Raw genomic sequence first — 27,290 nt, 5'->3', positions numbered from 1 at the left:
AGTTCAGTCACATCAAGGCAGTCATGGTCTGTACATTCATCATCATCCTCGATATCATTTGGGAGTGGCATCAAGGTGGCAGGGTTCAAAACAGAGCATCTCTTGAGGGTCACATTCTCTGCAGCAAGAATAACTTGCTCATAGCGCGTGAGCCTGCTGTTGGTCAGATGCTGTGTTTTGGTCCTGGTCATCAACAGTTCAACAGAATGGGGCACGCACACCTCTAACGGGTGCCCCATGACGATATTTTCACATCTTTCAATGCTGACACCCGTTGCAGCAACGGATTTGAGACATCCGGGCAACGCTGCGGCTACTGGGTCTAAAGTAGCCGAGAAATAAGCAACTGGTCTACGGGCATTCCCATGGATTTGGACTAACACAGACAACGCGCAACCTTCTCTCTCACAACAGTAAAGAAAAAATGGTTTATTGTAATCAGGCATTCCCAATGCCGGAGCACGACACAGGTCCTCTCGCAGCTGTAGGAATGCCATCAAACAGTCTTTGTCCCATGGTACCGGGTCGCTCACCTCCTTGTGCGTCAGTTTTTGCAAGGGCTTTGCTTTCAGTGAAAAGTTCACGATCCACTGTCGGCAATAACCCACCATCCCTAGGAACATCCTGACCTCTCTCTGTGTCTTAGGCGCATTCATTTTCATGATCGCCTCTATCCTGTCTGGTGACACCTTTCGTTTGCCTTTCTCTATTCTGTGTCCCAAGTACTGCACTTCTGTCAGGCAGTACTGCAATTTTCCCGGGGACACCTTGTGCCCATTGGCAGCTAGGTGATTTAACAAAGCAATGGAGTCCTCCCTGCAAGCTTCTTCTGTTTCTGACGCCACGAGGAGGTCGTCTATGTACTGGACCAGAACTGACTTCTGGGGCAGCACTAGACTTTCAAGATTTTTCTTCAAAAGCTGGTTAAAGATCGATGGGCTCTCTGTATACCCCTGAGGGATACGACACCATGTTAGGACGCGATTTTCCAGCTTAAATGCGAAAAGAAAATGGCTTTCTTCGTCCAGAGGGATCGAAAAGAAAGCCTGACAAAGATCGATCACAGTGAACCACTCAGCTTGGAATGGAATCTGAAACAGTATCACTGATGGATTCGGTACCACTGGACAACACGAAACGACTATGTTATTAATCTTTCGAAGGTCCTGCACTATCCTGAATTTCCCATTTGGTTTCTGCAGACCCATAATCGGGGAGTTGCATGGACTACCCACGATTTCTTTCAGTATTCCCTGTTTAATCATGGACTCGATCACGGGTTTTATGCCTGCAATCGTTTCTGGAGTCAATTTATATTGGGGTGTTCTTGGGAACTCAGCATGCGGTTTCACTACAATTTTCACTGGGTCCACCCCTTTGACCAATCCAATCTCTTCCCCAGTGAAATCCCATACTTCTGGTGCCACTGTCTCTCTCAAGTCCCAGGGGAGCTCATCTACTGTCAAAGTAGGGTACAGCTCCACGCATATTCTTGAGTTTGCAACTTTGAAATCTGCGTCATCATCATTGGTCAATACCTCCACTCCCTGAGGTGTACAGTATATAGTACAATTCAATTTACACAACAGGTCTCTCCCTAGCAGACACACAGGACTTGAATCGCAAACCACAAACTGGTGCTCATCGCTGTACTTCCCTATTTTCACCTGTACCGGTTCTGTCAATTGGCTGGTTATTCTCCTGTTTGCGACCCCTACCACTTGTATGGTCTCTCCAGACATGGGCAGGTCTGGAACTGCAGCTGATCTGATCGTGGATCTAGTGGCTCCTGTGTCCACCAGAAATGTCGTAGGGCACCCTGCTACTTCTGCTTCAACATAGGGTCCCCTCTGGTCCACCTCCAAGGCTGCCCCGAGAGTGCAGTCTTCTCTTTCCACTCTCTGTCCGGTTAATGGGTCCACATAATAGCACTCTTCTCCCTCTACAAACAGGGGCATTTGTCTATAGGTCTTACCCATAGTCCCTACTCGAGGAGGTTGCGGGAACTGGGCTCGGGGAGGAGCCCCCCCCCCTTTGAGCACCTTTCCTTGGTATGGCGTCACCCCTCTTGTAGGCGCGCTCTGGACCTCTTCCTCCTCTATCTCTTGTTCTCCTATCTCTACATTGTAGGGACACTCGCGTTTCCAATGCCCCACCTCGTTACACTGGTGGCACCTAGTCGTTTTCTTCAAGGCAGCTATGTCTATTCTGGGTCTAAAGGTGGAACTCTCCTCATTGCCCTTGTTCTGACTGTACTGCTTCTTTCCTCCTGTACCTGTTCCTTGCTGCTGTTGCTGTTGTCCCCCCTTCCCTGCTGCCTGCATCTGTACCACCATCAACTTTTCTTTTAGTTTCTTAGCCTTGGAGTCTATCTCATCACAGCAGTACCTGGCATATCTCAGTATTTCGTCTAGGGGTTTACTTTGCCAACAAATCGAGTGTTGCTGAATCATTAAACTAATATCCGGTCTCAGTCCCAGGACGAACTTGGACACAAATTGCCCTATGTCTTTTGGATCCATTACATCCAAGCCGCTATACTGTTTAAACGCCTTCAGCAATCTCTCGTAATATTCGTGGACGGTCTCTTTGGGTTCCTGTCTGGTTCGGTCTATTCTGACCCAATCTATGTCTTGCATTGGCACTTTCTCTTTCAGCCAAGTCATTACTCTCTCGAATTTTGCCATCACAATCTCGGACGGCCCATTAGTCTTAGCATCTCTCTCTGGCTCCGTTGTGGGCCACTCAGCGCTAACCTTGCATGCTGTCCACAGATCTCCTGGTACTACAATGTCAAACAGCGTGTTCAGATCTATCCATAGGACCTTTGAGATTTTTACAAATCTCTCGACTTGCTTGTACCACTCCACTGGGTTTTCCCGCAATTTGGGGAAGGAGGTGGTAAAAGCAGCTAAATCTCCCCTACTCCAAGGGACATGTACATAGTTCCCATTTGCGACTTCACGCAAAGGGTAAGCTTCTATTCCCTGCTGTCCTCCTGGTGTCATACCAAGCGTGCTTCTCCTGCCGGTCCCTTTCTTGGACCACCTCTCTTCCCACTTATCTAGTGCCCTCCATGTCCTTATTCCAGTAATCAGTTCCCTTATGTGCGTTTTCAGCCCAATCGTTCTCCTCTCATCTAGGTCTCGATCTGTATAATGTAGCCTGTGGTTACCCTGTAATGCTTTGGTTCTTGACAGGTCCACCATATATTTGCCTGCTAGTTCGACTAACTTCTCATGGATTGCTCTCGCTTTTCGAGTAATGTCCTTTGCCATATACAGTATTTCATCTTGCTCATACATTTCCATTCTTTCCAAAGGCAGGGTACCATCTATCATGTCATCCAGGTCTGACCTTAAGCTGGCGACATCAAGTCTCTTGGCTTTTATCTCAGCTCGCAATATGTCTTTCGAAGGGGGCTCACTGGTCTCCCTACCATCCCAACTTCGAGCTCTACGTTTGGGCTCAGGAGAGTTAATGAGTGGTCTCCCTTGCTCCCATCTCTCCAGGTCCCATGCTCGGCCATCCGATCTTGGAAGGTGATGGAACACGGGCCTGTTACCCCCACTCTTGATCTGCCCACTCTCTTCTTCTTCTCTCCTTTCACCGTACGCCTCTCTGTTATTTTCCCTCTGGTCGCTACTCTCCCTTTGCCTAGTATCGCTCAGTATCCGATACGATCCTTCCTGGTTCCCCATATTCCCTGGGCTGCGCTCATTTCCGTCATCACAGGGACTATGGTGCGACCTCTCACAACTCCCATTCAGTTCTCTGGTGCCGGGCACACAGTGTGGACACTTAAAGCTGTTTCTGTACTCTTGCGCTCTCCTCTCCTCTTCACTGAGTATTGGGCGCGCCACCCTCCCATTCCCGGGGCCCCCGTTTTCCAGGTCTGTTCTACCTCCACTCCGGGCCCAATGGGTGACTCCCCTACTATCTCTCTCTCTACAGTCCCACTCCGGGCTACTCTCCCCAGCCCCGCAGTGAGTCCGTGCTCTGCTGTCCTGACTTTCCCTTTCAGCTTCTGCAGCTATGATGCTCTTGTGAGCCTCCACTGCCTCATCCCACTTCTTCATGTACTCATTTAGCTCTTGAAAGGATTTTCGTCCAGATCCCCTCAGATCCACTGGCCATCTAGGGCCCCCAGGATCCCCTCCTGGATCCCCTGCTGTGTGCATCGGGGTGCTCCACTCTCTTGGTATCGGCATCTGACTTGGGGAATTAATCGTATCGTTCCTCCTTGCCGTCCCTGCTCTTTCTCTGTCCTTCCGTACCCGTTCTTCCCCTCTTGCTCTCTCTTGGTCATATATCGATATTATAGGACCTATGGTAACAGGTACCTGTAGTGCATCTGGTAATGCGTAGGATGTGGCGCTTTCCGTTTCCGGCGCTCTTTGTACCACAAACCTCCCGACTACCTGTTGCACCTGACTAGGCTGGGACAGCTCTTTCTTTGCCTCAGGATCCCACTCTGAACTGGGAAGCGGTCCATGCTCTCCTGCATTGCCCCCCTTTTCTCCTTCACTATGCTCGACCTCTCCCCCTGCCCTATTATACGGGGGTGGCCTGTCTGTCAATAATCTGTTTATCAGGCTGTCCTCTGTTTCGCTCTCATCATCTTCTTCTAGGGGGCTTTTATTTTCGGGCACCTCTAACACTGGGTACAGTTTATTTACTTCCATGTTATGCACTCTCCATCTTTTAGCATCCGCATCCCACCTGGCATCCTGTACTGCCCTTACCGATCGTTTCACCCTTTCTTGTCGTCTGTTCATATTCTTTTCATGCGCTGCCCTAATCCATGCATCAAGAGCTTCAAACTGGGTCGGTCTAGGCAAGGGTCTCATTGAGGTCATGACTGATTTTAATCGATGTAACACCTCTAATCTGAACGTCCCGTACTTCGGGAACGTCAGTTCCTCATTTCCTTCCGTAATCTTACTCCACTCTGATATCCAAAGGATCGTATGCAACCCAACATTTACTGCCATGTAACGAGCCGGCGTACCCTCCGGCGGGGCTTCTTCCCCTTCATACGATCCCCGCTTCTCTTTTTTAAACACCGCTCTCAGCCATTTAAAACACTTCATAATTATGCGCACAATATCCAGCCTCGCTACCCTGTTTACTTCCTGATGACAATCCACCAATCCTGTCGCGGCTTTGTTAACTTGGCCTATCGCAGCGCGGTCTTTCTCCGGTCGGCCAATCACGTCGCGACACTTTCTGACGTCTTTGCTAGCTGGCCTATCACGGCGCGGTCTTTCTCCGGTCAGCCAATCACTGCGCGACACTTCCTGACGTCACTTTTCTCCGCTTCGCAGCAGCACCCCTCCTTTCTCAACTCGTCTCCCGGTCATGCATGCGTCCCATTCATACACCGAAAAATGACTACTTCCGACCAAGCGGTCACTTCCCTCGACTGTACGTCCACAGTCTATATGTAATTGTCAACACAACTGACGAAATGTCTATCGTCTCTCTGATAGGTTGCTTACACACACAGTAACCTCCGACCAGCGTCCGTTACTCACGCACTCACTCTTACGTTCCCCCTATCTCGGTCTTTCGGGTGATCAATGGTACCTCATGACCCCCTTCACACTAGTTAACAATTACTCTGGGTGTCCGATACACCCGAACCACTTAAGCTCTCCTTGAACTTAAGATTTCCACCGGTTGCGCGCGCTCACAACCTGTTCCACAGTCACTCTACAGACATTCAACTCCGCCAGACATTACAACATAGATACAATACAAAAACACCGCAATCTAACACGCATGACCCTTTATACTCACTCTCGACCGATACTGCTGCTTTTTCTGTCTCACGTCATCCGGATCTTCTTCAGCGGGCGGTTCTTCCGATCATCGATCTCTAGGGGCCTTGGGGTAAGCTAACCTGGCCTAGGTCACCGTCCTCAAGAAGGCAATCATCCTCTATAGCTACCAACTGGAAGGGCGAGATTTTGATCGATACCTCATCACTATTGATCCAAACCTCGATCTGGTCGACTGAACCTTTGTTGCCTGTCTTTGAGGAAGAAAGTGCCCCTGTTACCAAACCAGTTCACCCAATAAAGGACCCTGCTCCCAAAGATCACAAACAACTTCTAGCTTTCAAAAGTTTATTGTAAAGATATGATAAGCTGCAAATACAGGCATCTCAGAATGAGATTCACGAGATACACAGGTCCAACTACATACATGTGCTCTCTGAAAGCCCTCAGACGAGCAACGGAAATTACTAACACAAGTTCTAAGAATAACAAAGCTATCAGCATTGACGCATATCTCTCCTTCATTTAAGTTGGAGGAAAACGCACAGGTTAGGCTGTCCCTACCCTGCTCTAGATGGTATCCCTACTTAACCAAATCCCAACCTAACAAAGGTGTCAGCAGTGAATGACCCCCAAGGGAAGTCACTCACTCTAAGTCTCTTGGTGAAAACCTATAGTTCTCCAGTCATGACCCCTCTCTGCCTACCCATCCGCTCTCTAAAGGGTCCTCAGGTATCTGCTCTAACTCCACCCAGGGGTGCTGTCCCTAATACAAACAGTCAACAACATTTGAGACGCCCCTCGCGAGACGCCTCTCACGTGGTGTAGCTTCTGGCTTTTTCCATGCTGCTTTGTGTTGGGCCTCATACGTTGGAGTTGACCTTGCTTCTCAGACTCTTCTCCGGCCCGCTGATACCCCTTAAACATTCCGGAACCCTCCTCCATGTCTGGGCCGTCTACTGAACAGACCTCTATTCATTCATTTATAATTGGATCCCCCCTTTCCTTGCAGACAGACATCTGCAGCCAAGAACCCAACTCTCATAGACTTCCAAAAAGGCTTGCAACATTTCTTGGCCCAGACATGTACGTGTAAATCAATGTTAAAACATTTCAGGCCTACAATATTTCTCATAATGATTATAGCATTCAACTTCTTCATTAATTAAAGCATGTTAATACTCTTATTCTATTATTCAGTAAACACATCTATAAATCATGGCCCATTTAATGCAATGACCAAAACATTAATACAATCTATGTCGTGAAAAGAAACACCTTCCCTTTTAGCTCTGGCCCTGAGGCCTACCACATTCTGCGTTTAACCACATACCATCTTACATTTTAACAGCTACACGACATGGATTCAGAAATAATCACATCTACTAAAATCATATAGTGTCACACATTTCTGTATTAGTTCCACTTCTACTTAAATCTCTACGTTAGCTATACATTCAGAATATAATTTCAAATACTATTAGCACTCATGGCATTTCTCCTCATGATTTGTGCTTACTACAGGTAAGTGTGATGCACTCATACATTTAGGTCAGTTTGCGCTCTCTCAACTTGTTTATTGAATGTATGATGGGCCAACCGCATTTGGACTAAACGCCAAGCTGAGGTCCTTGAGTGCTATGCCCTTGGTGATAGGCCAGTGTAAGGCTTCCAATGTTTTCGTGATGGAAGAAAGAGTCAGCAGGTTTAAAACTATCCGAGCCAGCTGCCTTGAGTCTATTAATGATGTCATCCAGAGCACCAAGGAAAATGCAAATTGTAGTTTTTGCTTCATCTGCCTACGTTATTTTTCAAGACGATATTCGCAGCCAGTCAGAAATGCATTCCTAAATTGATTTCATTATTTTACTTAAGTAAATCTGACAACTTTCAATTTTTCAGGAAGCCTTATTTGTTTTTGGAGAGAGAGAGAGTTTTTTTAACAGTTCAGACTTATTCTCGCTCATTAGGCAAATAAGTCTTCAATCCTTGCTATTTTCTAGTAGATGTTTTAGTTGTAATGCTTTAATTGACTGATGCTTCCTTCCGTACAAGACAGGAAAAAAATACTGAAAATCCATAAAATATGAAAAAAATAGTAGTTAAAAATCTAGATGAGCTGTATGTTTTTGTCCTCATTGTTCTGAAGCTTTCAAAAAATCTGAATCTCTGCGGTGCGTTGGAGACACTGTATTGGAAGGTTAGTCACAAAGAAGTGGAGAGTGCACTGTATCACATTATATTGCAAGTAGCCCTGTGAACCTGTACTTATTGACTCCTACATTCTGCATAGTCAAAGCAGCCATCACTACCTTGATAAGAAACAGTTAGTTGCTTGATACCTATAACCTGCCATTTGGAAATTTATATTTTAGCACCACTGTGTTAAAAATGTCCCCAAGATAGATGCCGGATTTGGCAGGCATTTTTCACTTGCTGCTAACCTTTTTAATATTCCCTCCTATGGAGACCTGTGCACTCTGTGCAGAGGATGAGCACTTTTACGTTAACTGTGGACCTCCTAGACTTGTGGTGTAAGGTTATTCTGCCAGATGCATTGCTCAGCTACCATTAGGGGCATATAAAAGTGCTCCAGATTAGATATCCAGGCAGAGGTGATTAACCCGGCCGTGAGTTTAGTCTTGAATACCGCCCTGCTTGAGGGGCAAATGCCACAAAAATTCTCCCGCTTTACAAGAAATCCACGGCAGACCCCCTGGTCTCCAGTAACTATAGGCCTATATCTTTGCTGCCCTTCTCCAAGGTTTTGGACAAATATGTCATCTTAGTCACCACAGATTACGTGGAGACTAACCATCTTCTGCACCCGAGCCAGTCGGTCTTCAGAGCTAATTTTAGCACGGAAACGGCTCTATTAGAAGTCGCTGAAACTATAAAAGCTACACTGGACAAAGGGGGCAATGCGTTTTTGGTGTTACTGGACCTTTCCATAGCATTCAATACCGTGCCCCACAGCAGACTATTGCAAAGGCTCCAGGAGGGTGGTATTGGCGGCACGGTACTTAGATGGTTCAACTCCTTTTTAAGTAACCGTCGACAAACTATCTGGGCCCCACCTTTCTTGGCCACTATCGCTCCCATGAATGTTGGGGTCCCACAGGGCTCAATCCTGAGCCCAACGCTGTTTAACCTGTATGTGAGAAGGTGGCTATATATATACTGGACAATAAGGCAGTACTGTGTGTATAGAGTCCACAAACCCCAAAGGTTTAACAGAGGTTAAAGTCAGAACTGACCTTACTCTCCAAAGTGGTAGCTTGGTCGAGCAGTAAGGCAGTACCAGAGGATAGTGTAAAGCATTTGTTGTACACACTCAGTCAGCAAAAGGTTTCACACACTCAAGAACTGAACTCCAGGCCAATTGTTATTATATCCTTAGATATAGTTGTTTTATTTTTAGAACCGAAAGTTATAAAAATATACTTTTCGAGATACGAGTACTCTCAGGTAAATACTTTGCAGAGGAGCAATAAGTTTGTACACACAATAATTACATGTTAGCTAATAGCAATACAGTTCTGAATCACACCCTAGCATTGAGCTCAATGGGTTTTCATAGGAAAGTACAGTTGATTACTTTATGGATTACTTTGGTAGTTCCAGGACTAGATCTTGGATTCAGTCCTGGGGTCTAAGCTGAAACCAGATTAGCAAAAACGTTTTAGTTACAGTGATGATTTTTCTTGAATATAAAGCTGTTTTAAAAGTTCACACTTAGAAACTTTTCGAGGTGATTCTCACAATGTTATTCAATGGGAGGAAATTCAGGTTACAGGTAAAGTACGATCGCGTTACTTTTGTAACCCAGCACTAGTCTCCTAGGGCCAGCACTGGGAGCTTAACTTAAAACAGGTAGGTGACTGCGTTTCAGTATTTCGTACGATTTTTGAAGAATATTTGCAGTTTTCAAAAGTAAACACTTAGAAGAAATTTCATAGAAAAGCAGACAAATGGGTTCCTATGGAGAAAAATACAGGTTACTAGTAAACCCGCTAGGGATTACTTTGGCGGTTCAGTACTGGGCTGAAAGGTACAGTACTGGCTTCTCCCCTGATCACAGGTGAGTATTTTCGAATTCGGACTTTAGCTGATTTTATAGGAATATATTTGCAGTTTTCAAAACTTCACACTTACAAACTTTTTGAGTCAAAATGGGTCAATGTTATCCAATGGCAGGTAAGTGAATTACCGGCCTCCAGGTGAGTACTTGGTTGGAGATGGTAAGGTTCTGGGCACAGACTCGGGGGTCCCCCAGGATCAGGTAGGTACAGTTAGTGCACCCTCAGCGGCACAGGGGCGGCCGGGTGCAGAGGTAGTTAGGCCCAATGTTAGTCAGTGAGAGGCAGGGGGGCCTTCGGTTGGTGGCGGCTGGCTAGCAGGCCACGCGGCTGTGGGAGCTGGGCTCCGGGTCACTTGCTCAGGGCAAGGGGGGAAGTAGATTGTGACAGAGACGTCACAGCCAGCGGCACTCTGGCGGCTGGGTGCAGGGTGCTTTTGAGCCGCCGGGCGCTCCTCCCCGCCCCTAGCTGGTGCACAGACACATGGCATCTCGAGGGCGCTGCTCGGCTGGGCCGCGCAGTGGGATCTCCATGATGCTTGGCGCGCTCACAATCCCACGGCACAGGTGTACTCCTATTACTCTGGCGCGCACAACCTGCATGTACGCCTGGACAGATTCATGGTGTCCACTGACCTTCTCCCACTAGTCACTGACACACGATACATGGGACGCACTCATTCGCACCACAACCCACACTTCCTGACCATCACTTGGGAACGCCCGCACCCGCCCATTCCCACCTGGCGATTCCAACCGGCGCTGTTGTTGGATGCGGCTTTCCGCGACTCCCTTCTCACGCAAACAGCCCAATATTTTGAGGAGAATTCTGGCACGGCGTCCTCTCCCCAAGTTGAGTGGGACGCCTTTAAAGTTGTGATTCGCGGCCACTGTTTGGGTACGCAGGGACACATGCAGCGGCAGCTGAAGGGCAATTTGATGCGACTGGAGACCGGTCTGCTCGATCGGGAGCAAGACGCGGCCGATGGTACTGCTGACCCGCTGACGGAGGCATGTGCGGAACATACACGCCTCCTGGAACGGCTACGCACTCTTAACTACGCTTCCCACTCGGCGCGGACACACCACCTGAGTGATAGGCCTGGCAAGTTGCTGGCATGGCTAATCTCCCAGGAAGACCGAATGGCCCCGGTGGCAGCGATACACGTCGACGGAAAGGGCCTGCTATACTCACAACGCCACATTCATGAAGCATTCACGATCCACTACGACGCTCTATATCGCTCCCGACTCGGCGACCCTCGCCCTGACATAGCTGGGTATCTTTCCCCCCTCCCGATGACACAACTATCTATTGCACAACAAGATGAGCTCGGGGCCTCGCTCACATCTGAAGAGCTCCGTGAAGCCATCTTTAATTTATCCAATGGCAAATCCCCCGGCCCGGATGGGCTGCCGGCTGAGTTTTACAAGGCTGGCTCGGACATTCTCATTCCGAGACTCCTAAAGGTATACGCTGCAGCCGCAGAGGATTCCTCTCTTCCTCCCACGTTGAATGACGCCAACCTGATATCCATACTTAAACCCGGCAGGGATGGCACACGGGTGGGCTCTTATCGTCCCCTAGCCCTCCTGAACACGGACTATAAAATATTTGCTTCCACACCAGCACGGAGACTAGCCCCCTTGGTCCCTCTCCTGGTGCACCGTGACCAAAATGGCTTCATTCCAGCACGCCACACCTCCTATAATATCCGCCGCTTGATCCGTGTACAGGAGTACGCCGTTCGACATTGGCCTCGAGCAGGGTGTCTAGTGTTAGACCTCGAAAAAGCGTTCAACTCTGTTGAATGGCCCTACCTGGGGGCGGTAATGGAGAAGTACAAACTGGGAAGCGGCTATGAGACCATGGTTGACCTACTCTACCGCAGACCAACGGTCCGGGTCCGCACCGGCAAATTGATTTCTGACACTATCCGAGTGCGAAGAGGTACCAGACAGGGCTGCCCCCTGTTGCCCTTGCTGTTCTCCTTGGCCATGGAACCCCTGGCCACGATCCTCCGGACGCAGGGATATGAGTGGGGAATCCCAACGGCAGATGGCCTCCATGTGGTCTCGCTGTACACAGACGACCTGCTATTATATGTCAGGGACCTAACCAATGTCCCAGAATCTCTCACCGACATTTTCCGAACTTTCGAAGATATGTCGGGCCTACGGGTCAACTGGTCCAAGTCGGGAGCCTACTCCTTCAGCCCGGACACGCCTGAAAGCGATATCCGCCTGGGTGGAGAAAGGCTGCAATGGTACCCCACTACATTCCGCTATCTAGGAATCCATATCTACCGGAACCCAGCCAGATGTCCTGGAGGGGAACCTGATGAGAGCGATTGCTTCCATTCGCGCCCAAATCGGCTTTTGGAAGACCCTGCCCCTCAATGTACCTAGTCGTGTGACACTAGTCAAGATGATAGTCCTACCACGGCTATTGTACTACTTCTCCAAAATTTCGACATACGTCCCAAATAAGGTGTTTCGGGACCTTGAGGTCCTATTTCGTGGCCTTGTCTGGAACACGGGCAGGCTCCGTGTGGCACTGACTAAGCTATACATGACCACTGCCTCGGGAGGCCTGGCGGTCCCTAACATGGAGCAGTACTACCTAGCGGCACAGCTGCAGTGGGTGTCGGGCTGGCTCTGTGGTAAAAAACTAGGAGACACTGCCTCGGATACCACTGTCTGGACCCAGACGCAGGTTTGCGCATTGTTCCATCCTCTAGCTCGGCCCCCCTGCCCTTCTCAATTGCACCTAGCGGTGGCACGCAAGTGCTTCCTTCGATGCCTGCGGCTTACCCAGGCAACGACACCCTATGCCCCGATACTCCCTCTCCAGGGCGCCCCCGGGGCTGCAGGAGTGTTGACGGAGGCCCAACTGACCAGCTGGACACGGCCGGGAGTGGAGACGCTGGGTGACCTCTACGCTGACGGTGCGCTGCTTTCTTTTGCGGACCTCGCTGCAAGCACAGACCTCCCAGCCGGGCAATTCCTACTGCATGCGTCCATAGTACGCACGCTGACCGCCTCCTGGGGCGATGTGTCGGAGGAGTTGCCGATGCATCAATTCATGCAGTATTTACATGTCATGGGCAACGGCTCCCATATAATTCACTGGTTAGCGCAGGCCCTGCTAGCCCACACGCAGCCTTCCACCTTGCCGCTAAGGGAGAAGTGGGCGGCCGACAGAGGAAGGGACTGGACTGACAAGGAGTGGGCGATGATATTAGTAGGGCCAACAAACGTCTCAAGCAGCCTCCGTTTCAAGCTCATCCAATTTTACATCCTGCATCAAGCTTATCTCACACCCGACAAAATGAACAGATATTTCTCAATCACTGACGCGGCCTGCCAGCGTTGTTCTCTGGTGGGAGCGGATCTCCTACATATGCTCTGGCACTGCCCCAACATTCAAACGTACTGGGACGATGTCACAGCAATGCTCACACAATGTACCGACGAATGAGTGCCGTGAACATGGGAAGCCTGTATCCTAGGGCTCTACAAACGCACGAAGCTGAACAAGGTACTGACACGGTTTTGGGATATGGGTCTTCTCACAGCCAAACGCTTACTTACCAAACATTGGAAGGCCAGCAATCCCCCGCACATCCGGCACTGGCACACATCCTTCATTAACTGGGCACGGGCGGAGAGTACGGTACTCCTCCGGGAGGAAACAGCGGGCCTCCGGAAATTCCCCGTGCACAGCTCTGCGACGATCTCCTTAAATCCTTTCAACAAGCCTGCCAGGAACAAGAGATAGCTTGAGGTGCACTGACCCACTGCTACCACGCTGACGAGAGACATTGCGAGAAACCGCAACACTCACCTCCCCTCCCCTCTAGTCGGCGACGCACCCATACCGATGCTAGCGCTCCTGTCTTTCACCCACTTTGCACGCGCTTGAGCCGCACCATACCCACACCCATATTCTCGCCCCTGATTGCCTATATCACACGCCCCGCCGCTAACGACAGGCGGACTTCTCCTCTGCACCCTGACACGCTCCCCGCGCACCCGCGTGTCCCCCGACACCAGAAGACCGAACCTGAGCGCTGCCTCTCACCTCTGACGTACACGCTTACGTGGCCCCCACTAGGGGGTTCCACACACATTAGGCATCCGACCTCTCGGTCTTGGCTGCAACAGTCATAACCTGGCGCTACCGCCTATACGAGCCTACTCCCCTGCATTAGTGAGCTATACCATTATACACCTGTTCACATCATAGCGGCATCTCAAACGCAGGATATTCAATCCCTCTGTTGCCTGTCCACACAATACCTAACAAACACTACTGTTAACTGATGCTCCTTGTGGATATAGACTGCTGCTCATTTGATGCAGATGCCGGAGACACATTGATGTGCCTACACTAACGAATGAAGTAAATGGAAAATCTACTGACCTACTTGTTTACCGTGCTATGTATTATAATGTGTCTAAGTGCTCCATCTATACTACGCCGCCTGACCCCAGGGTTGTCGGCTAAATGGCTGTGTCATCTCGCCCATACTTCCTTTGATCGCCAACCCACGCTGTCGGCCCCTGCGGGTTGTAGGCTATGTGCTGTGTATAAACAAAACACACTGTCTTAAGCAATAAAGATCTTTAAACATAAAAAAAAAATGAAGATAAAATGATTAGTACTAGTAGTCATTTTACTGAACTGAATGGTCCCTGGGCTTCAGGTTGTTTCAGTACCACAGATATGTATTATTTTCCATATAACAAACGTTTTTTTGCTACTACATAATGAAAATATGCACCTACCAATTGTTATCTCGAAAGTTTTTTTTTAATACACCTTTATTTGAAAAAAAAATCATTATTGTGAGTCCTCCAAGTAGTTTGCAGAGGATGTTTCAATATCATGCCAGAGGGCTCCCAAAATCTACATTGGAAGAACTAAGGACGCAAGTTTTTCATCTTTCTGTCTCCTATATTGTATATTCCCTGTATTGCATGCATCTAATTCAAAAACACTAAGTTAATACGTTTCCTGCAACATACATCTTGCAAAACGTAAAAGACCCTTGTTCCACATGAAATCTGGTTCATTCTACTAATACAGTTCTTGACTTTCCACAGTACATGGCGGTAATCCACAAGCATGTATTACCAAAGTTTTGCCCCTGAAATCTTCTGGACAATTGACAACATGTGGGCTTCCCAATAACCCAGCTATAACACATTAATAGCTAAAAGAAGAGATGAAGGACGGAATGCTGAACAAATCCATCATTTCCCCCAGTCACAGATTTGGGTGTAATTCACATTTTTGCTACCTACTCCATCCCAGTTTGAGCCCAGCCATATGCAAATCACTCTTGACCCTGTTCCCCTTCAGAACAGTCCAGCCCAAACTGCCAGGTCCTCCCTGGACTGGAAACAAGCATCCTGGGACTGGTTTCGGGGCATCATCCCTCATCAGCCAGGGTAGCGTGAATCCAGTGGCACAGTGAGCACGGGACCCACGTCTGGGTTCCCACACAGGGTGACAAAAACACTAAGAACAGATGATGAACGAAATGCTGAACAAATCAAACATTCTCCCCCTGTCACATATCTGAGTTTAATCCATCGTAGCAGGGTCAAGACTGATTTGCATATGGCTGAGTCCAAATTGGAATGGCATGGCGATAAAAAAAAACGATGGATATAGCCAGATCTGTGACTCGTGGTGAATGTTTGATTTGTTCAGCATTCCATCCATAATCTGTTCTTCTTTCTATTTGTAATACATTAATAGCTTATTGCCTCATGCAGACTACATCAATCTGTACTTTAAAGCCTTCCCTAGCCCTTTGCAATTGATTCATAACATTGCACTGCTTTACAATATGTTCAAGAGGGCAGTGATTTTGAGAGACAATGATGAGTAAGGAAAACTTACATTTGTGATTTCTTTACTTTTCTTAGTCGTCCGGCTTTCTCCAATTTTGAACATTCACTATTGGCAGTCTGTTCACTGGCTGACAACAAATCTGTCTTAACGACTCCCCGCGAAAGGTGAACCCACATCATTAAGGGTGATTGATTTTGTGTTTGTCTACATTATGCAGGTTTTAAAACAGCTGTTTCCAACGCCACCAATGAGTTCTCATGTTGATGGAGGGCAATTGAGCAAGGACTAAGAGTAACAGTCTCGATCATAATATTCTTTGTTTCAGTCTTCTGAGTACTCTTGATTCTATGTATGAAGTACTTTTTTCTTAACATGTTAGGTTTGTATCTGGTTCTCATGCTTATCTCCCTTCTCTGTCTCACTTCTCATCTCAAGACTACCTTCTCTTTTTTCTTCCTATAGCATTCTGAAGTATTGGGTCATCCCTCAAAGCCAGTAAGTACCCTGGCAAACCAGTCTATTGCGGTCTCTGTTTGCTGTTGTGTGCAGTGTGTGTGTTTGGTATGAAGTTCCATTTCATCCTCAATCCATAAGTGCATAAAACCTTCAGTGAAATTCACTCGACGTCCCAGTTGTGCTATTTGTTCTGTTTTCCTGGGAATTTGAGTAAGGTCTGTTAAGTGTTATGAAATGATGCCACTGTTCAGAATTTCTTATTTGAAAAGAAGTGTGGATGAATCTGATCGGCCAGTGAAGATCAGACAAGTAGGTCACTGGTAACTTTTTTTAAAGCATGCGCAGACTTTTACGTGCTTCTTTAGTTTTCTGAGAGCGAGGCATAATTGTGTAGGTAAGCAGTATTATCAATATCACACCAAGATAGTTATTTAAAATGTTACTACTGAGGTGGTCTTAAGGCATTGCAGAGAGCCTTACTGCAGTGCCCTCCACTCGGGATAATATTGCTACTTTAAATTACACCGTTAACATTTGACGTGCAATTCACAGAATTATTTTTTTAGGTGGGGAGTTTTTTCATGATACTATGAAAGTGGATGGTTAAATGAAGCATCATAGCTGCAGTTTTTCGTGATAAGCCTCCGCAGTTTTTCCTGATGAAATGTACTTGAGAGAATGCCTTTTTGAGTATTATAAAAAATACCATGTAAAAGGTTGTTAACAGATTTCAGTCACAACTGAAATTATTTATGTGCGGTGCCACAATAGCTCTTTTTCATTTTTTATTAAAAATGTATGTGGTACATTGTAAGTTTATTTCACCTTGTGATAAATGTTGTTCGTCACTACTATTTGAAAACCATCTTTGAGATAAAAGGTTTTTTCTTACCAGGTAATTTCCTGAGTATACAGCTGCAGTAAATTAGCAAAATTAAGGGTTTAATTGTAGTTAATGCGGATGTGTCATTTATGGCGTTACCTATTTTAAAGCAGTATGGGTAGTTCACTAGGGAGCCCCACCAACATGCAGACTCCCCCCTCTCCACATGTGTCCTGAGTCTATGCACAGTGGCGTAACGAAACTTGAGGGGGGCCCCCTGCAAAGTTCACGTAGGGGGCCCCCACGCTCCAGACCAGTCACGGACCACCAGTGAGCAGTGCTGAAGGTGCCCCCTGAAACTCGCGCCCACCCTACAGGTCTATTGTTATGCCACTGCTTGATCTATAAATTTGTGTTTTTCATACCAGACATAAGACATAAGATATCTTACATTTGTGACTTCCAAGAGGTCTGGTTTGTGAACTGAAAGTTGAGATTTATTTTTTATCAATGCATTTGTAATGAAAATGGAAGCCGAAACAAAAATATTCATAGAATTGAGAATTAATGAATTTTCAGAATTCTGGAAAATCTGTCTGTTGGTGAAGGTTCAACTTTACTAAAAATTGAGAAAATAAGTTTCCAAGTGGATGATTAAGGAAGAGGCTACTACAAATGTGTGAAACACTCACACAATCAGAACAATATGAAAAATTATAAATATTTGTAAGAACCTTTGCTACCTAAAATGTGCATGTAATTTTGATGGAAGATGGATGAAAAAAAGGGCTGTAGTCTGGAATATAGCAGAAGGGATATCGAGTGATCACAATATCACCACTAAAATATTGAAAACCAAGATATCCAAGAGGTAGGGGCACAAAGGTATAGATATACTATCATTAAATTCACACGTACGTACCTTGACTCCATATCTTCAAGGTACGTAGATGTGGAGTTGGGTATAGAAAATCTATACATACTTAAATGTTGATATTTGGCCATGATATTATGATCACCCACTATTCCTTCCATGATTTTCTGTACCCACACCTGAAAAAAAACAGATGCTGCAAATGTAGTAAAAATCTGTGTCAAAAGTAGATGTTAGCTTTCTTAACCTGTACTTGTAAAGGAAAACAGAAAAGGCCAACTTGACTTCAGGGAGGACTTCAAGTGGAATGGAACTGCCAAGAATAGAAAGGAGTAGTGTTTTTTGTGGTCAGCCTCGTATATCAGTGGGAGTTGTAGCAATGGAAGTAGTCCGAGAAGGCTTAAACAATTCTTTGTGACTTCATCAGAATCATCATTTTCCAAAATTACAAATGCCAGTCCCAATATCTAATGTATATTTAACAAATAACAAAGTCGTACTTTGATTGCACTACCAAATAAAGTAAGCTTCCAGGCTTACTGTTTCAGTATCCCACGCGATCGTTTCAAGGCTATGTGTTTTTAAGAAACTTAACAAAATACTTTCCAAGTCTGAAGGATGACTGGGCAGTGTGCACTTGGCCAAAACAAAAATATATACAGCCAGTCAAAAACTAAAAGAGATTCAGAAAGGGGGTGGTGATGGACAGAGTATCTGAGTTAATCAGAACACTCCTACCCAGTCAACAGATCAGGGCTTGATCCATCACCGTTTTTTAGCTCACTGCACCATCCCAGTTCAGAACCTGGCTATATGCAAATTAGTCTGTCCCTGGCCCAGTGCATCATGGGAACAGGGCAGACCAAACTACCAAGCCAATTCTTTACCGGAAAGGAAACAAGCTTCCGGGGACCGGTTTCTGGCATTACAGCCGTCTTTGGCCCGGCTTGCTTGAATGTCCATCACCACCCCTTGTTGTAAATAATTTTGTCCACCCTAAGCGTGGAAGGGTATACTCAGATGTGAGTCCCTTGCTCATTGCACCATCAGGATTCAAGCAAGCCGGGCCGAAGACGCCTGAAATGGCAGAAACCGGTCCCCGGAAGCTTGTTTCCTTCCCAGTGTAAGAATTGGCTTTTGTAGTCTGGTCTGCCCTGTTCCCATGATGCACTGGGCCAGGGACAGACTAATTTGCATACAGCCAGGTTCTGAAACTGGGATGGTGCAATGAGCTAAAAAACGGTGTTGGATCTAGCCCTGATCTCTTGACTGGGTGAGAGTACTCTGCTTAATTCAGAGACTCTGTCCATCACCACCCCTTGTTGTAAATAATTTTGTCCACCCTAAGCGTGGAAGGGTATACTCAGATGTGAGTCCCTTGCTCATTGCACCATCAGGATTCAAGCAAGCCGGGCCGAAGACGCCTGAAATGGCAGAAACCGGTCCCCGGAAGCTTGTTTCCTTCCCAGTGTAAGAATTGGCTTTTGTAGTCTGGTCTGCCCTGTTCCCATGATGCACTGGGCCAGGGACAGACTAATTTGCATACAGCCAGGTTCTGAAACTGGGATGGTGCAATGAGCTAAAAAACGGTGTTGGATCTAGCCCTGATCTCTTGACTGGGTGAGAGTACTCTGCTTAATTCAGAGACTCTGTCCATCACCACCCCTTGTTGTAAATAATTTTGTCCACCCTAAGCGTGGAAGGGTATACTCAGATGTGAGGTCCCCGGAAGCTTGTTTCCTTCCCAGTGTAAGAATTGGCTTTTGTAGTCTGGTCTGCCCTGTTCCCATGATGCACTGGGCCAGGGACAGACTAATTTGCATACAGCCAGGTTCTGAAACTGGGATGGTGCAATGAGCTAAAAAACGGTGTTGGATCTAGCCCTGATCTCTTGACTGGGTGAGAGTACTCTGCTTAATTCAGAGACTCTGTCCATCACCACCCCTTGTTGTAAATAAAAACTAAAAGAGAGCATTAAAGTATTAAAACGGAATATTAAATAAAAAATACAATACATTAAATTATATTTAGTGGCAAAGTCTATGTAAAATGGAATTAAGCAGTAATTCAACATAAGCAAGTGATGCAATATGAGGTATTTAGGCCAATAGAAAAGGACAATTTGAAAAGGTGAATTTTCAAGTGGTGCCGGAATGTTAAGAAATTGGTTACGATGTAAACGCCCCCATATTAAGCTGTGTAGTTTGTAGGAGCCAGTGCAGGCGGACTAACAGTAAGCATTATTTCAGGTTACATGTGCTGTGAAGAGGCACATGGATAATTCTATGACATTTTGATTGGCTAGGAATTTCCATGGCACGAACTGTCGAGGACATACTGTTAGATGTTGCCTCTGAGCCTGAAGCAGTTAAGTAACAGAATATTTATTTTGCCTTTCATGGTTTACGTTGCCGCTGACATCTTAAGGATTTTGGGGGCCCTGGGATAAACGTAATTTGGGGTCCTCTGTTCAGAACAGCTTTCAATATATGATCCTATTTCAGCTCTTTCATGCCCTCTTTGGCCAGGACACTGACAGTGCACAGATACACTGGTCTACATTTTAAATGTGGTACATCTAGTATTCAAGGATAGTGGTATGTGATTTCAATATTGTAACACAACAGCAGCTCACTAACATTAATGCAAATAATCTGTTACACCTTCCCATGTGAGGTCCTGTTTTGATCTAAAAGGATTTTTTTAATGCATGTTGCTTGAAGCATAAACAGATTTCTCTGCAAATAGTCTGTAATAGACTCACATATCATCCACATTAAAAATAAATGAAAGGAAAACGTATTTAAATCAACCAGAGCAAGAATCTCTGCAGAACAGAACTGGACCTATCAGGGGCCCCCCTGAAAGGCTGTGGTCCTGGGCCACAGCCCACTTTGCCCATGGTTTAAAAACATCTCTGCACAATCTTTGGCACCTTTGCTGCAGTGTACTAGCTCGTAAAGGTGCCCCAAACCCCCAAAACGCTCCCTCCTGGGCATCCCCCCCCACTCACAGCTCATCTGCTGCCAAAGCTACAATTTCTCTTAAAATGTAATAAGCTCCCCCGCCATAAACCCTTCCATATCAGGACCTCGGGGAAGATATTGCAAGCCCTCCCTTTAATCTCCTTGGCAAAGAAAGTGCGGGTGTTGGGGCGCACAGGCCACTGTCTCTATGGCTGCACCTCCATGCCTTGGCATGTAAACATGAGCTCTGCTCGGCAATAACTGTAGCCCCTCCAAGGAGTGGTGGGAGGGCAAATGATATCAGACCAAGTACCTCAGGTTATCACCTTTTGTCAATATTAAAAAGGTAATTCGAATTCTAAACATTTACGAGCATCCCAGTGGCTCCTTGAGCGTGCAGGTCTCATTTGAGAGCACCAGACGTTATGAGAAACTCTCAGAGTGCAAAATCCAATGAGCTAATCCTCGTCTCCCGCATAACATACCGGGCCTACATTTAATTTTAATTTTACTCCCGGCCGGCAGCCGCAGAGCTCCATGATTCCCAGATTACGATCTCATGCCAGATCCCACCCCACAGCCTCTGATGCTCGCCTCGGAGTCGGACTACTCCTGCCTCAGTCAGACACTCACCTGAGGCCTAGCCTGCAGCTTAAGTGGGAGGCAGATGCGAGCGGGCAGCAATCCAGCAGAAGACAGGGCAAGGCTAACCAGGCCCCTGCTTGTAATAATTAAATTATAGCCGGCGCCGCACGGTCCGATCCTCGGATGCCTCACCGACACCTCACTGGTCAGGCAACACGCGCACATTTATTTGCACAATGCGCATGCCTGTAAATAGTCACCAGCGCCCCCCTCCCCCCAAGTCTCACCATGAAGACTGCGCAGACGCGGATCTGCGCGCCGCCATACTTTAAATAATGAGTATAGCCTCAGAGCCCGGGCGTGGGACCCTAATTAAGAGGCAGAGACCGGGCGTGCCCAAAATTTTATTAAGGAAGAGGTTGTGGCATGCACGCACCGGCATTTAATTAATGAAGAGGCCCTGCGCGTGGTTTATTAATGAAGAGAAGAGGCTTGCTGGATCTCTGGGTGAGGGGCCCCCAGGAGCGCAGGGCCCCCCCGCAACGCAGGGGCTGCGGGGGCCTGTGTTACGCCCCTGACTATGCATCTCCTCTGATGCTATATATGTGTTCGATTTACAAATAGTAGTATTTTGATAGTCAAAGACTGCTTATTAAGCTTCTGTTTATTACGTTTTTAGTTTATAGCAAGTCCATCTACTTTAAATATTTTTAAGGATGCAAGGACCATGTCCATCTCAGGTAGTAAACATTGTAACATCTCTTGAGATCCTATGTTGGTTGAGTTGGCTCCCCTCACTCCTCCCCCTGAGCAGAAACAATTAATTTTTAGTTGCATCTTAAAACGTTCTTTACCAGAAGTGTATCTTCCAGTGCTGCTTCCTTCAGTGAGCCCGATTTTTAGGTCTAGTTATTTATAAGAAGTTTTTCAGAAACAGCTGTTACAGGGCAAGACGTATGTAGTATGTGAGCTATGACTGTGATGAGGCTTGTATATGTTCTCTTTGAATTTCCTGGGTAGTGCTTGACCTACTTGTAGCCAAATAAAATGAAATATTTCGTAGGCTATACAAACATTTGTATCATGGAGGACTTTTGTTCTTAACGTAATATTCTCAGAACTATTGAAAACGTTACCTTGATGTTGAAGTTTTGTAAGGAAGAAAGTAATGGTTGGTCAACAAAAAAACTTGTATCATTTGGCTGACTCCTAATTACATTTTAACACATCATGATTTATTTTATTCAACCTTATGCTTTCCATCCCAAAGAGAGTACTAGTAACCCTCTTATACTTCTCTCATCCATGTACACTTTTTGAAGAAATTAGAAGAGTGAAAAAAAATTCTAACACTAAAGAAATAAAAAATGGAAAAATAAATAAAAGTTGTCTTAAGATACCCCAATTTAGGCTAGGGTGAACTTGTCCAGAGACGTTGGGGACATTTTTGCAAGTTTACCACGAAACTTGAGGTAGGTTGCAAATGTCTGCCTTTTAATTTGGGGGATCAATCTGCAACTGGAACTCGTTGAATGATTCAGAAAGCCTGTCTAAATCAGCAAGCAATAAACATTTTTCCTGCTATGGTGTCAAGAATTTTAAATTCTCCTAATGACACTGAGGCAAGGATTATGCTTCTCTGTCTTTCCTGTATAAAAATAACCAGTGGAAAAAAAATCGGACTACAAATCCAGTGAACGTAAGGGAAACAGAAGCAGTCCAGTCCACCAGTCACCATCCTCCACTTTACTTTTCTTAGTCGTCCGGCTTTTTGACTGGCTCTTTTTTTGCAAAGACCATGCCATTCGTATGCCAAACTTGATAATTTAACATCATCTGCATAAACCAGCCAAACAGATCCATCAGAACCGTCTCTTCCAGAAACTCAATCCTGTTTTTGTTATTTTACTGTAACAAAATACCCCATAATTAACACCATACCTTAAAATCTCACTTCATACAATAAATGGGCTGAAAATACATCATACAATAAAAGCATAGCATACAAGCATAAATGTACATATTGATCATAGTATATCTGGGTGGGATAATCCTCACATCTGTTTCCTTAATAGAGTTGCAAATTCTTGAGATGATAGGTGGAACATTTGTTATTCTTCGTCAGGCTCAGATGATGCTGGTTTTAAACTTTCTCACCACCACAGAACCAATATCCGCATTAGGTTTGAAATAAATAGCTTTACAAGTTGAATTGGAAGACCAATCAGTGGCTTTTGTAATATCCTCTAACCTAGAGGATACACATCTAAGTCTTCAAAGAAATAGCTTTCACAAGCTTAATGTGCTCCAAACATACCTCACCTCTTCAATACCGCGTCATACTTGTACCCTCTTAACCTGAAAACATAGCTAAAGTCACTGGTCGATAAGGTTTTTTAAAGAGAAATAAGCAACTGATCATTAGCAACAGATTTAAATTTTGTGGTACAGGCGTAATACATTTTTAGGCACTGAACAATACACAATTTCGGATTGTGAGGAAAACTGGCACATGACACGTTTTGCATGAGACTTAGTCGTGAAATGTGAAAACACTCATTCAGATGATAGGGCTCTCTCTACCTGTTAGTAGTCAGACACCAGTCTGCATGAGACCAACCACAGTAGCATAGCTAATTTCCTGAATTTACTTTGGAGACTAATCATAAATATCTGGCCATCCCTTCAAGAAATTACAATATCACATTTACATTCCACAGACGGGAATATTTAGTAACATGAGGGTTTAAAAATCTGATTCCTCTCATAAATTCTCATACCAGAGAATGTTCCTCAACTGGTTTCTCATCCATCAGAGAATAGCCCGCAGATATAGCAGATCGAAAATAATTTACTGACCTGTAGGCCTAGACATTCACGGCCAACTGGAAGAGGAAAATAATTACAAAGTGTGGATCTTTCCCCGCTGGATTCACATATAGTTTGTTACACCAGTGTTCCCATCTATTCCAGGAAGAAGTAAATCATTTGAATACTGCTGGACCACACCTGCTTTATGTAGAAGGCAGCTTGCTTTGAAATTCCAAGCCCTTATCAATGACTCCTGGAATTTTCCATGCCATGAATGTCAACTGTTTTGACACTACAGGTGGAAGTTGCTGCCTCAGTTGGTCTATCAGGATCTCTTGATAGTGCGGAAGTGCCACCGGGGGCCCCACAGCATCTCCAGAAGAACTGGACCTGCACTTGAGACTTACAAATTAGAGTTTGTAGAATCAGATGCGCTCACTGTCTCCTCGCCTGTTCCGCCACCCGGGGAAGCATCATGAACAGAGGGAAAAGCATAAAGAAGACTCCTGTTCCAATCCTGGAGAAAAGCAGCTGTTACCCTTGCACGGGGTCCAGTGTGCAACTAATAAATACTGACAACTATCTGTTCAGGTGAAAGGCAAAAAGGTTGATCGAACTTGGCACCACTTGTTCAGAAAAAGCTTTAACAATTGACGATGTAACATCCAGTAACTGGCTTCCTTCAGGTTATTTGAATTCTAATTCACTGCCACATTTGTTTGTTCCAGCAGATATTCCGCCATCAGAGAAATCTGCTGTTGAATGAATAAGTGCCAAAAGTCTTGACTGTTTCTTCTGCCCAATCAGTGTGAATGTCTGGATCAATGTTAAATCTTTGCTCTTTGGTATGAAACGCCATTTCCAGAATCTTCGTGACAGAACCTGACAAATGTAGTTCTGACAGGTCCTCCAGGACCTGATTATTCCTTTCTTGGTGTTGCATGTAGATTTCTTCATAAATGTTATCTTATTCAGATCTACGTCCAAGTCTTCGTAACCTTGCTAGTAAGAGCAATCTCAGACACCCAGCCTGCAAACTATTGCCCACCTCCTTTTCAAAACGGATTGCACACATTCAGCCACTGCAGGGGGTGGCACCCAATCTAATGATCTTGGGTGCACAATGTTGTCTGGGTCAAAGAAAAAGAGACCAGCTCCTTGACTGGAAATATGAAAGAGCATTCTTCTTTCACTTGCCAGAGTCTAAGAAAGCTCACCCAATGAAATTGGGACCCTGATTTGCTGAAGTCTGCATCTGAATTTCCTGCACCCAGGAACATTTAGCTCTCTTATGGTCTCCACTTGGACGTTTTGAGTATGGCCATATATTGCTCTTGCCGTTCGACTTAAAGTATTTGCTCTCTGAGGACCCATGCAAAGCAGAGGAGGCTGCTGAAGGTTCTTCTCCTGAAAGGGACTGAATGTACTTTTTCAGTTGCCTCATAAAATGTTTAAGGACCTGTGGGAAGGTGAATGTAGGATACCCCCACGGCTAAAGCCCAGCCGGAGAAGTGTTTGAGAAAGGGACCTCTGTGGCTGAGAGGGAGACTCTTAGTGAGAGGATGAGTAGATCATTGTTAACAATAGAGATCATTAAGTTGTAGCATGTTAAAACAGAATTGCTACTTTTATTTTTCACCAGAATAGCTGTTCCAAAATGAGAAGAGGAAACTAACTTACATGGAAGGGGAGAAACTGGCAGGTTTCAGAGAGCTAGAATAATTCCTACAGTAGGTAAACATCAGGACACAGTGATAGCCATGGATGGTTAGTGAGGAGCCACATGAAAAGGGGACCAACTGTGGAGGGGAGAAGGAAGAGCAAGAATCTGCTTGATAGTTCCTCCACAAGTGAGAATGGAAGGTGAGGGATAAAGAAAGGAAGTAGCCAGGACTGGGCCCAAAAAATTCAGGTTTTAATCAGTCAAGATGGAGCCTGGCTATGTGGCAACACTCTTCCGTACCATAGATACCATTTCTCTCTAGGTTGAAGACACTGGATCCCTTCAGGAATGATAAAAGTCCCTTAATTGAGGAGGGGGAGCCCAATTCCTGAGGTTTAAGTGGGAGTATGACGCCATCTAAGCAAAGGATCGAAGTTATCCCAAGGAAGCTAACCTCTGTTCAAAAGGAACTGGAACTCCTAAGCAAAACTATTAAGATTAACAAACGTGAGGGTAAGACATATGACTAACGTATATGCCATGCAGGGTGTTAAATCTGTGCATGTGCATTAATAAACATATTTGTCATAACACGCAGTCTCTCTGGATCTGTCATTGGCATGTCAACAGGGATTATTACAGACACTGTAGCCTCTTGTTCTCAGGTAACTTTCCATTATCACTTTGCCGTTATTCCATAACCATGGAGATCCAACTACGACAAAAATTTAACAAGTGAATATGCTCGAACTTTATCAGACTATAAAAAATTGGTCACAGGGGAAAAAAGCAATTACTTTACTAGAAAAATCAAGGAGGCCAAGAACTCCTATAAGGAGCTCTTCATGACAGTTCAAAAACTAGCAGATCTCCCTGTCGGGAATCAGTTGGACAGTAGCATTGAACTCTGCAACACTTTAGGGCAGTTTTTTGTGGACAAAGTCTTTAAGGTATATGAACTATTTAAGATCAACCATAACACCAAAACTTCACCTAGCCATCCTAATCTCGATCTAGGCATACCAAACCCTAAAACGGGTTTCTGCTTTACGTCCCCTTCAGTAGAACAGATTTGTCAGGTAGTAAAGTCCATCAGATCCGGAAACCCAACTGATCCATGTCTGCCTAAAATAATGCATCTGTTCCCAGAGATACTTAGTGAACAGCTACACGGCGTGTTCTCTGAGATAATCCAGTCAGGGATCTTCCCAGATGCCTGAAAAATATCATCAGTCACCCCACTATAAAAAAAATTTTATCTGGACCCTAAGGAACCCAGCAGCTACCGGCCAATTTCCAGAATCCCTTTCTCAGCTAAAGTGTTGGAGAACTTGATTAACAAACAACTGAAGGATTTAATAGCATCTAGAAATCATCTGGCTCAA

The 27,290-nt window shown here is 45.7% G+C and overlaps 1 protein-coding gene across 10 annotated transcripts in view; it reads left to right on the top strand.

The window, feature by feature from the left end:
- The window catches only part of ERC1 (ELKS/RAB6-interacting/CAST family member 1), a 2,156,751-nt gene that overhangs the window by 1,016,323 nt on the left and 1,113,138 nt on the right, over positions 1 to 27,290 (top strand). For 5 of the 10 annotated variants that reach the window (XM_078673688.1, XM_078673685.1, XM_078673691.1 and 2 more), the window contains one exon: positions 16,190 to 16,222. The exons of the other annotated variants lie outside the window; for them this stretch is intronic. In XM_078673688.1, the coding sequence (XP_078529814.1) occupies positions 16,190 to 16,222 (33 nt within the window). The remainder of the gene's footprint in view (positions 1 to 16,189; positions 16,223 to 27,290) is intronic. 10 annotated transcript variants of the gene reach the window in all.

This window comes from Lissotriton helveticus, chromosome 1_1 (assembly GCF_964261635.1).
Source record: "Lissotriton helveticus chromosome 1_1, aLisHel1.1, whole genome shotgun sequence".
Lineage (NCBI taxonomy): Eukaryota > Metazoa > Chordata > Amphibia > Caudata > Salamandridae > Lissotriton > Lissotriton helveticus.
The sequence above is the reverse complement of the archived record's forward strand: the minus strand, read 5'-3'. Positions and strand labels throughout refer to the sequence as shown.